This window comes from Mus caroli, chromosome 13 (assembly GCF_900094665.2).
Source record: "Mus caroli chromosome 13, CAROLI_EIJ_v1.1, whole genome shotgun sequence".
NCBI classification, from domain to species: Eukaryota; Metazoa; Chordata; class Mammalia; order Rodentia; family Muridae; genus Mus; species Mus caroli.
Genome location: NC_034582.1, coordinates 53,612,871 through 53,626,619, shown reverse-complemented (window position 1 = coordinate 53,626,619; position 13,749 = coordinate 53,612,871). Strand labels below are relative to the sequence as shown.

At 42.3% G+C, this 13,749-nt stretch overlaps 1 protein-coding gene across 2 annotated transcripts in view; it reads left to right on the top strand.

Annotated features, from left to right (window-relative positions):
• Nucleotides 1-8,567, top strand: part of Gkap1 (G kinase anchoring protein 1) — a 38,187-nt gene extending 29,620 nt beyond the window's left edge. For both annotated transcript variants that reach the window (XM_021180396.2, XM_021180398.2), the window contains exons 8-11: nt 2,715-2,778; nt 4,889-4,959; nt 5,377-5,454; nt 8,255-8,567. In XM_021180396.2, coding sequence (XP_021036055.1) covers nt 2,715-2,778; nt 4,889-4,959; nt 5,377-5,454; nt 8,255-8,302 — 261 coding nt within the window. In that variant the 3' untranslated portion in view covers nt 8,303-8,567. The remainder of the gene's footprint in view (nt 1-2,714; nt 2,779-4,888; nt 4,960-5,376; nt 5,455-8,254) is intronic.
• The last annotated feature ends 5,182 nt before the right edge of the window (nt 8,568-13,749 follow it).

Here is a 13,749-nt window from a genome sequence, read left to right as displayed (position 1 = left end):
AAAAGAATATGAATTTATATTTTCTGGGTATTTATATATTTATTATTCAGTTATTAGAAACAGTCTTCTATCAGGTTTCCTAACAGATTACTCACTTAGAGTCTGAATGATGGCATTAATTTTGTTATAAAATATATTATGTAGAATACATAATTTATTATATGTATTTAGATATATAAACCATTTTAAGCATGTGGTTCACTAGCAGTATTTAGTTAATTTTTCTTTGTTTTGAGTCAGGATCTCACGATGTAAACCAGGCTGACCTCAAAATCACAGAGATCAACCTGCTTCTGCCTCCCAATGCTGGGATTAAAGGTTCAGTGATGTACTTTCCCATTACTGTGTGACCATTACTGCTGTTTCCATGCAGAAACTGTAGTAATTAAACTGCTCACAATTCCTAGCCCATTCCCCTAACAACAATTCACCTCTGTGAATTGCCTGTTCTTGATCTCTCATTTAGTGAGTCATATAGTTTTTGTCTTTTTCTGTCTGGTTTCTTTGTTTTCTTTTTAAGATTTATTTATTCTTTATTTATGAATACACTGCAGCTATCTTCAGACACACACTAGAAGAGGGCATCAGAGCCTGTTACAGATGGTTGTGAGCCACCATGTGTTTGCTGTGAATTGAACTCAGGACCTCTGGAAGAGCAGTCAGTGCTCCTAACCGCTGAGCCATCTCTTCAGCCTGGTTTATTTCTTTTAACATAATGTTTTCAAGGTTCTTCCCTGTTACAGGATTTACAGAATTTGATCCATTGTCCTACATTCTCTTACATGCAGAGAGAGACTACATTTTGTGTATGGGTATACAGATATCTGCGGTCATGCTTTTAGGTCTTTGAGTATTTTGAATAACTTAAGAGTGGATTTGCTGATTATATAATTGTTTTGGCTTTTTCTGTGACTTCCAAGCTTTTCTAAAGCAAATGTTATTTTACCAGAAATGCATAAGGATTCTAATTTCTCCATATCCTTACTAATCCTTTATATACAATTGTGTTCTTTTAAAGATTGATTTAAAATTCTTATTTGTGCATATGTGTGCTTGTATGTATGCCATGTGTTCAGTTGCCATGGAATTCAGAAGGGGTTGCCAGATCCTCTGGAGATGAAGTTACAAGTTTTTGTGAACTGCCTGATGGGGGTGCTGGATCCAAAATAGGGTCCTCTGAAAGAGCAGCAAGTGTTCTTGATGTGAGCTAGCTCTCCAGCCCTTACAGTTGTCTCTAACCACAAACTTATGAAGCATTCTCTTGCTACTCCCCAAGCATCATTTGTCTCCTACCTAATGTTAGCACACTGATTCCTCACTGTGCTGTGTCAGGCTTCTGGGGCTGGGGCTGGTGCGTGCGTGCACATACGTATGTGTGTGTGTGTGTGTGTATGTGCCGCAGCTCTACTTCATCTGTTTCTTAAGTACTACACAATAAATAATTATCAGCAATTTAATTGGATAGAGTACTGTTTAGTAAAAGTCACCTTTATAGAATTTAAGATATATTTAAAACCAGGTGGTGGTGGTGCATGCCTTTGATCCCAACACTTTGGAGGCAGAGACAAGGAGATCTGAGTTCAAGGCTGGCCTGGTCTACAGAGCAACCATGTCTCAAAATATAATAATAATAATAATAATAATAATAATAATAAATAGTATATTTAATATATTTGAATCTACTGGGTCCGGGCATCATTCAGTGGTATCTGCTTACCTTTTTGTATTTAGTGAGACCCTAAGTTGGACCCCAGCACTGTGGAAATAAAGATGAAACTAGGAAATTTTGCACATACCTAGTAGATGGGGGAGAGTAAAAGAACAAGTTTTTACATTGATATTCTTAGGTTTTTATCTTTTTATAATTTAAGATATTGTTTTCACTAATTATTGCTTATTAGTATTTGAAAGTGTTTCAGACTACTATAGGAAAGTTCAGTGAAGACTGGGGAGATAACTACCAAACATTCAGATGATGCGTGTGAGAGCGCATTTCCTTTTGTTATGAGCGTATGATATATCATTTATGAGGATTAGAAGAAGCCAGCCATGTGGAGAGAGGAGCTGAGGAGTCCAGCAGCAACGAGCTCTGTCAAGACTTGATAGTGGCTGGGCAGTGGTGGTGCACATCTTTAATCCCAGCACTTGGGAGGCAGAGGAATGGGGATTTCTGAGTTCCAGGCCAGCCTGGTCTACAGAGTGAGTTCTAGGACAGCCAGGGCTACACAGAGAAACCCTGTCTCGGAAAATAAATAAATAAATAAAGACTTGACAGTGGTGGCTATAGAGCAACACAGGGGTTCTGATCAGACTGCAGGCCAGCACTACCAAAAGCTGGGGCCATTTTCTTTTTACTTTTATTGGAATTAGTTGGAATTATTTGAAGTTTTTATTTAGGGAAGAAAGAAAAAAGGATCCTTCAGGAAATCTTAATATTTTCCTGACTTTTAGCCTTTCTATTCTGAAATCTTTTACATTTAAATTTGTCCTTGTACTGTTGTGTTCCAGGGATCAAAGACATCCTCAGGCTCTACGTTCTAAGTCATCTTGCTTTCAGAGGCTTAATTAAGTAGTCTGTTTACATCCTATACTATGATTATTTCATAAATGATTTGTTTTTAAGGAAGCATAGAATGCACAGCCCAATAAATTTAAAATAGACCATGATTTATCATTTACTTTAAAAATTAAAATTTCTTTCCTTTGACTATTAGGCAAAATATAAAGAAGTAAAAGCAAGAAATGGACAATTACTGAAAATGCTTCAGGAGGGAGAGAGTAAGTGACACTTGTGACACACACACACACACACACACACACATATATATATATACCATATATATATATATAAATAAATATATATATATACATATATATATATACACCATATATATATAAATAAATATATATATATAATGTGTGCTTGTAACCGGGCGTGGTGGTGCAGGCCTTTAATCCCAGCCCTCGGGAGGCAGAGGCAGGCATATTTCTGAGTTCAAGGCCAGCCTGGTCTACAAAGTGAGTTCCAGGATAGCCAGAGCTATACAGAGAAACCCTGTCTCAAAAAACAAACAAAAAAACGTGTGCTTGTGTGTGTGTAATTCATGTGTATATGTGTTTATGCATATGTAATACATATGAATATGTGTATACATATACAGTGCATATGTGTACATACATATATAAATATGCATATGTGTGTGTGTATGTATATATATACACACGAATGTGTACTTTGAATATGCCTGCTGCCAAAGATAGCAGGAGAGGAGGGTAGACCTCCCTGAACTGGAATTACAGCAGTTGTCAGCTACTGTAGGGCTGGAAAGTGAGCCCAGGTTCTTAGTAAGGGCAGCCAGTGCTCTTATCTGCCGAGTCACCTCTCCAGCTCCCTCGCTGTATTTCTTTGAGATGGGGTCTCACTATGTAGCTCTGGCTGTCCTGAAACCTGTGGTGTAGACCAGACAGGGGATGGGCTCCTCTGCCTCTCCAGGGCGTGGTTAGAGGCACGCACTGCCATGCTCAGCCTTTGTGTATGTTTTTAGAATTAAAGCTAATACTAATATCCAAAGACAAATCGTCAAGTTCCATGTTTTATCAACACAACATAATAAAAAGTTCCCCAGTGTGATATGAGTTGGATAGTTTGTTGTAATATTATCTCTATAAGGCCTCTAAAAGCACATTTGCCACTATTCGTGTAGAAGGTTGAGGTTCACGTTCTTACACATTACTGTGCCCAGCTGGGCCATGAAGATACACAACTTTAATCCAGCACTCTGGAGGCAGAGGTGAGTGGATCTCTTAGTTTTTGGCCAGCCAAGGCTGCATAATGAAACCACTGTCTAAAAAAAAAAAAGGAAAAAAAATCTTGCTTTTAAGATTAGCCAATGAGACGATGCCGGGGCCTAGCAAACACAGGAGTGGATGTTCACAGTCAGCTATTGGATGTATCACAGGGCTCCCAATGGAGAAGCTAGAGAAAGTACCCAAGGAGCTAAAGGGATCTGCAACCCTATTGTTGGAACAACATGATGTACTAACCGGAACCCTGGAGCTCTTGTCTCTAGCTGCATATGTATCGAAAGATGGCCTAGTCGGCCATCAATGGAAAGAGAGGCCCATTGGACTTGCAAACTTTATATGCCCCAATATAGGGGAATGCCAGGGCCAAAAGAATGGGAATGGGTGGGTAGGGAAGTGGGGGGCGCTATGGGGGACTTTTGGGATAGTATTGGAAATGTAATTGAGGAAATTATGTAANAAAAATATTAAAAAAAAAAAAAGATTAGCCAAGAAGCCAAGTGTAATGGTTTGTTTCTGCAATCCTAGCACTTTGGAGACTGAGGAAAAGAGGATCAGATGTCCAGGGGCCAACCTGGGCTACAGAATAGAATGGCAGCTGAGCAGGTGAAGCTGAACTGTTCTATCAAACACAGGAAATTTGAGTTTGATCCCTGGAACTTACATGATACTGACTGCCACAAGCTATCCTGACACATGTGGACTGTGGCATGTGACATGTGCACACATACAATAAATAATTAGTAACATGACCTAATAAATAGATACCCAAGATATTTCATATTTTTCTATGTAATTTTTAAATTTTTCTTATATATCTGCCCCTAGTTATGGTAAATTGAAATATTAATCATATCTATGCAATTAACAGTTCAACACCACAGAAAATTTTAAATTACTTTTTAAAAACTTTAACTGTAATACTGACCAGAATTTGATGGTGAGAGATAAGAGCAGTCAGGCTTCAGGAGAACAAGCATTAGGCAAAGAGGAAGAAGCCATTGTTCTGATGCTCTGTGCTGGTCTGTGTCTCCTCAGCCCTGCAGTGCTGAGGCAGTAATGCTGCCGTTCTCCTTTCCCACAGTGAAAGATAAGGCCGAGATACTTCTGCAAGTGGATGAGTCTCAGAGCATCAAGAACGAGCTGACGGTCCAGGTGAGGGCTGGCGTCTGCTGGCTGCTTCCTTAGGCTCTTCTGAGGTCTTGATTGTTATGTCCAACTAAACAGGAGTACTGCTCTTAAAGCAGGCAAGGAAGGATTCACTGTTATTATGTTCTAGCAAAGGGTGTGCTTGTTTTATTAACCATGGTAGGTGTGTCCTAAGGAGTGTGAAAGGTAAGGCTAGTGAACATGAAGGTAAGCAGCAGGCGAGCTTCCCTGTTCTCCTTCACAGCGAGCAAGCAAGCGAGCGTGTCCTCCTGGTCTAGTGCACTCCTGCAGAGTCTCGTGGGAGTCATGGGGAGAGCATCTGATGCTGGCAGTTGTCGGGTTTTATCACAGTGGAGATGTTCAGAATTAATGTACTTTCCAAAAAAGACAACAAGTTTGTTCTTACTGATTATTTGGTTGTAGGTGTCTTCACTTCATGCCGCACTGGAACAAGAAAGATCTAAAGTGAAAGTATTACAGGCAGAATTAGCCAAATACCAGGTATGTTTTTATAATTTTGACGTTTTCTTTATACATTCAGAGTAGATGCAGTAAAAGAATGAATGTGCTATTTTATTTTTAGGCCATAAATTATTCACTAGATAATATTGATGATTTTTGTAAAAAAGGGGGAAAAAGAAAAAGTTAGCTCTGTGTGTGTGTGTGTATTGGGGTGGGGGGTGGTTGCTGTGCCTGTGGAGTCAGAGAGGATGCTGAATCCCCTAAATCTGGGGTTGGAAACACTTGTGAGCTTCACAGCCTGGGCTGGGAACTGAACTCAGGGCCTCCTGAGGATCAACAAGTCTTGCTGATCACTGAACCATCTCTCTAGCTCCTTGTCATTGCTTTTGGTTTTTTTTTGGTTTTTTTTTGTTTTTTTTTTTTTTTTTGGTTTTTGAGACAGGGTTTCTCTTTGTAGCCCTGGCTGTCCTCGAACTCAGAAATCCGCCTGCCTCTGCCTCCCGAGTGCTGGGATTAAAGGCGTGCGCCACCATGCCCGGCTCGTCATTGCTTTTGTTATTGGCCAGATAATGTATATTTTCAAAAATACAAAAGTAATTCCAGATATTGGTATATATAACAATAACCAAAGTGATTCAGGAAATGCGTTAGAGCTATGTGGACAGTGTGTGTCGCTAATCATATAACAGGAAGGCACAGGTGACACATAGCATTTGGGTGCTGGTTATCCCACTGTAGATGTCCACCCTTTTAACTGACACGTGATATGGAGTGGAGCCTTGAGAGTGGGTGACCTTTCACCCATAGGTACTATACGCACTCACTGTTATTTTGATATTTTAGATTCTACTAGGCTTAGGAAGATATTTCAGCTCTTCTCTTCCTGTATGAAACAACTGAAAGCAATGTCACTGTTTCCCATTAATAAATGTGTCAGATGTGTCTTTACATATTTACACATATATGTAAAACATCAATGTGGAATCTTGGACCATCTGCCACTGGTAGCATAAAGAACATAAAAAGTATTTAACCCAGCCTAGCATGGTGGCACACACCGATAATCCCAGCACTTGGGAGGCAGAATTTTCTGTGAGTTCAAGGACAGCCTGATCATAAGGAGATGCTGAAAGCAGATCTGTATGTCTCTTAGTTGAATTGGTTGTAAGGGTTTGGTTTGGTTTGAATTGGAGTGGTTTTGATTTTTTGAGACAGGGTTTGTCTGTGTAACAACTCTAGCCATCTTCGAACTCACTCTGTAGTCTAGGCCAGCCTTGAACTCACAGGAGATCTGCCTGCCTAACAATGCTGGAAATAAAGGCGGCCCAGCTTGTTTTGTCTTTTAATCTCATTGGGTTTTTCACACTGGCAGTATCGTCGTCAGTGATGTTATCCCAGTGTGTTAGTGGTGATTCTCACCACTGAGAAGCATGGTAAGAACTGTAAGATACACACTGGTCGTCCTCAGCACAAGGTAGCAAAGGAATGTTTTCTAAACTTTGTTTTCCTACTAACAAGAAATAAATTCCTTTTTAAAATGTTATTTACACATTTAATTATCTACAAATCAGAACAAATTTTTCCCTAAATGAATAAATCTTTTTGGCCCTCTGCATGGTCAGGAGTAAATAACAGCATTCATATATTTGAAGAGGTTTTGGTTTTTCTTTAACTCAGAAGCCTGGTGTATTTGACTCCAAAAGGAAAGCTGTAGTGTGGAAAGGGAGAAAGAATGGAAGGTAGCTGCTGTGGTCTCAGAGGAGCCTGGGCCCACCACTCCCCTAACAGGGCTTAGAAACATGTTTAGTGTTCGCTTTCATTTCATGTGTGTGAGTGTTTTGCCTTTACTCCCAGCCTGAACATCAAAGTTCTGTTGCTAGGGCTCAAGAGGTGGCTTAGCAGTTAAGAGCACTGATTATTCTTCCAGAGGACCTGGGTTCAATTCCTGGCACCCACATGGCAGCTCACAACTTTCTATAACTTTAGCTCCAGGAGATCTGACAAACTCCTCTGGTATCCCTGGAAGCCAGGCATGAAAATAGTACACAGGCATACATGCAGGCAAAACACCTATATGTAGAAAATTTAATATTTTCAAAATTCTAATACTGTTTAATTAAGAATAAAACTAGGGGTTGGAGAGATGGCTCAGCCGTTAAAAGCACTGACTGCTCTCTTTCAGAGGTCCTGAGTTCAATTCCCAACAACCACATGGTGGCTCACAACCATTTGTAATGGGATCTGATGCCTTCTGGTGTGTCTGAAGACTGCTACAGTGTACTCATATAAATAAAAATAAATAAATCTTTAGAAGAACAAAACAATACAGAACTCGAATTATAAATTATCAAAAAACAACTGAATTACTAAATTTGTTGACTATATGAAAAGAACTACTTTGTTTGTTTTGTACGTGTGTGTGTGTGTGTGTGTGTGTGTGTGTGTGTGTGTGTGTGGTTTTTCAAGACAGGGTTTCTCTGTATAGCTCTGGCTGTCCTGGAACTCACTTTGTAGACCAGGCTGGCCTAGAACGCAGAAATCCGCCTGCCTCTGCCTCCCGAGTGCTGGGATTAAAGGCGTGAGCCACCACTGCCCAGCTGTTTTGTACTTTTTAAGGTATTTAGGATAAAATGGGCTCTGAAGAAATGAGATATTTGTGACCTTATTGATTCAGCCTAAACAGCTCTGTATAGAAGTACTATTGCTTTCTGTCTTGTTTGTTAAATAACTGTGAGAGCTGGGAGTAAGGAAATAGCTATGCTTTGATTTTGTGTGCTCATAAACTGACTGCCCAGAGACGTGCATCTTCAGTAACTAACGTGCAGTTTCTCCTTAACAGGGAGGCAGAAAGGGGAAAAGGAACTTCGAGCCTGACCATTGCAGGTGATCGTAGCCTCGGAGGCCAGCACAGAATTCTTTCACACTTTTGCAGAAATGTGTATATTTAATGCTGTGCGACTGCTAAACTGCAGGTTTTTGTTGAAGGAACTAAAAGCAACTAGTTCACTCATAGTCTACAGTTTTATGTTCTTTTGGCTTAAAGTTAAAAGAAAATACAGAATACCAGCAGAACTTGATTATTGTTTTCTGTCTAAACTTCTTATGACTTTAGTTTTTCATCAGTCAATAAAATTAATTTACTCTTCCACGAATCTGTGTGATCTTTACTGTCTCCTGAGCAGTGTGGCACCTTTGTGTGCTAACCCCTACCCCCAAAGGGCAGCAGCATGAGGACAGAGAATGTGGCTGCTGTCCTCATGTCCGGTGGGCAGAGTAAGAACAAGCACTGGTTATACGTGCCTCCAAGAGTACTCACAGGGCTCACGTGTTCCTCCGCACAGTAAGGAAGGTTATAGGAGGTGATGTTTACAGAGAGGTTTTCCTGAATATTTGTTGAAAAGCATTCCCAACAGAAGGAATACAATCTGGACTAGAAGATTTGCTTAATCAGCAGGCTGGCACAGCAACAGTGAGGAGGCTGTGAGAGGGGAGAGCAACAAATGACCCTTGATTGCTGTGGATTGTAGCATAGTTAGCTGCTTTAGTCTACTCAGTAGGACACAACTGTAATTTAGTAAAGTTCTATCTTTGACCTTTGAGAAGATCACTGAGTGGCAGGGCACTGTGTGGTAGCAGAAGTGAGCATGTGAGCACTGACCATGTGTGTGTGTGTGTGTGTGTGTGTGTGTGTGTGTGTGTGCCTAGTGCCCATGGAGGCCAGAAGAGGGCATCAGATCCCCTGAAACGAGTTAGGAATGGTGGTGAGCCACCCCGTGGCTTCTGGGAACACAGTTGAGACAGGTCCTCTGCAAGAACAAGTGCTCTTGCCTACTGGGCCATCTCTGCAGCCCCAAGATCCCATTTCTTGACAGGCTTTCCTTTTTGGTGTTTTAATTTACTGAGATGGTGCAGGTCACAGCATGGGTGCAGAGGTCAGAGAGCACCCTGAGCCACCCTTCTCCCCTTCCACCCTTTGGGTGCTGGGTTCTCAGGCTCAATGGCCTTGAGGACCCTTATCCCCTGAAACTTCTCACTCACTCCGTTTCTTGACAGTCTTTGAGAAATAAAACAGTGATAGAAATGTGCTGAACCACTGTCATAATTGCTTACCTCTCTCTGCCTCCTCCCATGAGGTTCCATGAGCCTTGCAAAGAGCTTGGATTCATCATCCCCTGGTCTGTCGTACAGCATAGCATAGAGCAGGCACTGCAGCAGTGTTTAGTTAATAAAGAGGGCATTCAGGGAAAGGAAAATACAAATGATAAAGTATGGCAAAAGAGTAGAAGCCTCGGAAGGTATTTTATGCCAGGCCTCTAACCGTGGCCACACACACACTCTAACCATGGCCACACACACACACACACACACACACAAGGTATTTTATGCCAGGCCTCTAACCGTGGCCACACACACTAACCATGGCCACACACACACATGCGCGCAGCAGTGAACAGGAAGCACACTGCTGAGTCACACGTGCAGCCCACTGGACCTTCATTTTGACTAAGGCATGGCTGTTCACACAGGATAGCGATGAGAAAGGCAGTGTGCAGAGATAGTTGACAGTCCATCTGGAGCTTCAAATTACGAAGTCAACATAATTTGATAAGTGAAGGAAAACCATGAAAAGCTTACCTGAGAGTCCTGCTGTAATCAGGCTCCTTAAAGGAAATTCAGTTTAGGCCAGGTGTGGTGATGCACAACTTTAATCTCAGCAGGCGAGAGTCAGAGTCAGGTGGATCTCAGTTTAAGGCCAGCCTGGTCTGCATCTCGGTGGTGGGCGGATAGTGAGAGAGTTAAAGTTTCACAAATAAAAACAAGATTTCAAACCCGAGTGCCGTTAATAACGTACTTAGAAGCAGAGTGGGAGAAAGCAGGTTGCTGGCCAGTGAGGTGGCTCAGCAGGTACAGGTGCTTCCTGTCAAAGCTGCTGGCTTGAGTTCAATCCCCAGGACACACACAGGAGAAAAAGGACAGAAAACTAACATATAAAAATCAGTAGCCCTCCTATATGCTGGTAACAACCATTTTAAAATTCATAAGGAAGCACAAAAGACCCCGGAGTAGCGAAAGCAGGCCAGTATCTTACCTGATTTCTTGTAGTATAGACAGACCTACAGTGGCAAAAGAGCAAAACGCCCCTATGAGTGGAGTAAAATAGAGGACCTAGCCATCAGCCCACAAGCGACAGCACCTGATTTTTTAGAACAATGCTGAAATACACATTAAAGAAAGGACAGCCTCTTCCCCAGACATTGCTGAGAAAACTGGATGGCCTCAGTGGAACAAAACTAGACCCCTCCCTCTTACCCTGACTAAAATAAGTCAACTCCAAATGCCTCAGAAAGAACTTGAGTGCTGAAGCTGAAATCGTTTTAGGGGAAAAAAAAAACGAGTATTTCAAGACAGAATCATAGGCAAGGACTTTCTGAAAGGTATTTCAGTTTGGGGAATAAGATCAACCACTGCTATCGACCTCCTGCACTAGGACCTTCACAGAAAAGGAAAAAGCTTTTAGAGGAGACTGCCAAGTGAATGTATTTGTTTGTCTTAGAGGATTACTATCTAGAATTGAAACAAGGTAGGCCGACTCTATGACAAGTTTCAAATTGGCAGTTCAGGAGATTCGACCTAAATCTCTGTTTCCAAGAACTGGGCAAGTCCAGGCTAGCCCAGGCAACTCAATTACTGAAAACAAACAAGCAAATAAACAAAATAACAACAACAACAAAGACAAAAATCCAGGCTTCAGGAAGCTAATCAGAAACTGCCCTGCCATCAGAAGTAGCCCGACACCTGGCCTGAGGCAAGGGCCATGGTTCAGCTACAGTTTACAGCTTCCTCCCCTGTGCTCCAGTACTGGTTCTGGAATGTCCTTAGAGATAGAGCCACCAGATTAAGATAAAGGTCAGGTACCCTGGAATTTCCCTAGTGTGCTTTAAATCAGGCCTGCGGACTCCCTCGGGTGTCTCCATCTTAGAAGATGGTAGACCCCAGCATGCTGGACTTGTGCAGAATAAAACACTCTTTACTTTTGCATACTATGATGGAAGTTCAATGAGTTGGGGTATCAGTCTTTGGTAAATCATGGACACGTACAGAATATTCACAGAAGTTAAAAATCGATGGGCATAGTACAGAAGAGTTTATTTAGGGCATGGGAAGGGGAGTTGAGAAGAGAGTAGAGATGGGGGGGGGGAGGTTGGGAGGGAGGAGGGGAAGGGGAGAGAGGGAGAAAAGGGATCAGAGAGAGAAGAGAGTCAGAGACAAGGGGCAAAGAGAGCAAGGAAAGGCCAGTCGCTTTCATAGCAAGCCAGCCAGGTAACTGTTGGGCAGAGCCTAGAACACACATAATTAAAACTAATTTTTAAATGTAAAAAAAAAAAAAAATAGCATTTTCATTTCACCCCAGCCATTACCGCAGTCATTAAGAAAACAAAACCAAGAGGGGAGAACCAAGTCATTAAGAAAACAAAACCAAGAGGGAGAGGGGTGTAAATGATGCTAATGTGGTGTGAGATTCTCAAACAGGAAAAACACTATTTAAAAAAATGCTGGTGAGGATGTGGATAAAGGAAACCTTACGCGCAGCAGCTGGGGAGGTGAACCAGTGCAGACACCACAGAAGTGATGATGGGGGGTGGGGGTGGGGGCTCAGAAACCTGAAGAGAGTCATCTACATCTGACCCAGCTGACAGCCTCACTGCACCCCAAGTCGGTGTCTCACAGAGGTCTCTGAGAATCAATGCTTATTATAGCACCAGTCACAGAGTCCAACTATGGAGCCAGCCTAGGTGCCCAACAGCGGAGGATGTGAGATATGTGTGTGTGCTCAGCCACAACGGATGAAGCTACATGGTCTTAGGCAAAATGGATGCAACCAGATACAATCGTACTGATTAAGCCAGCCTCGGAAGGGCAGATACGGTATGTCCCCCCTTGTGTGTTGTTCCTGGAATTTAGATAGATGTATAAAACCATGTACCTGTGGCCTGAGTGGAGAATGAGGAATGGAAAGGGGGAGATAGAGAGCTACCGTGGGGAGTGCTCCAAGTTCCTTATATAACTGTATGAAAATGTTCTTATGTAACGCCATGCACAGTTAATGTATACAATGAAAAGGAGAAGAACAGCAAGATGATGTTATTGCCCTCTGTTCTCGTGTGCGCTGGGGTGCATCCCACACCCCCACAATGGTGTTAAAGTGGAATAGTGCACTACAGTTAGGAGGGAATCTAGCAGCTCCCTGATTAGATTTGTAGACCAGGAGAGAGTCTGTGCCTTAGCATTCTAAACCTACCCCAAAAGCCACGGTGGAAGGAATTCTAGGCCCTGGGAGGGAACTGCGTCACAGAGCTGGGCAAGCTGTCTTATAAAGATGTATGTTTATGCCCGTGGGCAAATGCTACTCTCAGCCTTAATTAAAACGCTTTTTCTGGGGTTGGAGAGATGGCTTCATGGTTAAGAACACTGGCAGCTCTTCTAGGGGACCCAAGTTCAATTCCCAGCACCCACATGGCAGCTCGAAACTTCTCATATTCCAGTTCTGGGTGGTATCTGGCATCCTCACACAGACACAACCACCATACACAGAAAAATTAAAATTAAATAAATAAAAAGAAAAGCTTCCCAGGGACTGGTGATGAGTGCAGACTCATAGGGTTAAGAGCAAGTGGTAGATGCAGTCCAGTCCTGAACAAGACACAGATAATCCTCTGTGGGGCTCAGGGAACATCAGAGAAGAGTGGGTAGAAAGACGGAGAAAAGATCGGCAGAAAGGCTGCAAACTGTTATCTTCTGGACAAGGCACAGCCATTGCCATCACAAACTCAAAGCAGCTGCAGATACCTCCACTGGCTCTGCATAGGAAACAGCTAACAGAGTCATCTATGGAGGGAGGATGAGCCCAGGGCCCCACCCTCCACAGATGAAGTATTTGTTACTGATAGACTTCTTGCCTTTCGCATACACATGGATGACCACACAGGCTCCAATGGAGTTTCAATCCAGTCGTCACACAAATGCCCTGGGTAAACTACATGGGTCATGAGCAAAGCGAAAGCCAAGAATGTTGGGAAGGACGGATAGTGATGGGAGGAGTAAAAAAAAAAAAATGGAGGGAGAAGAATACTTTATATACACATAGGAAATTGTCAAATAATTTTTTTTTTAAAAGTTCTGCTTCCCATTCCAGAAGCCCCAAGTTACTAAACAAAACTCCCAGTTCTGGTTGAGCTATGTCTCCAGGAGTTGTTAGCCATCGCACCGCACCTGCTTGCCCACCAGAACTGGATGGTAAGGCCTCCCTTTTGTGAATGACAATCACACATCTTG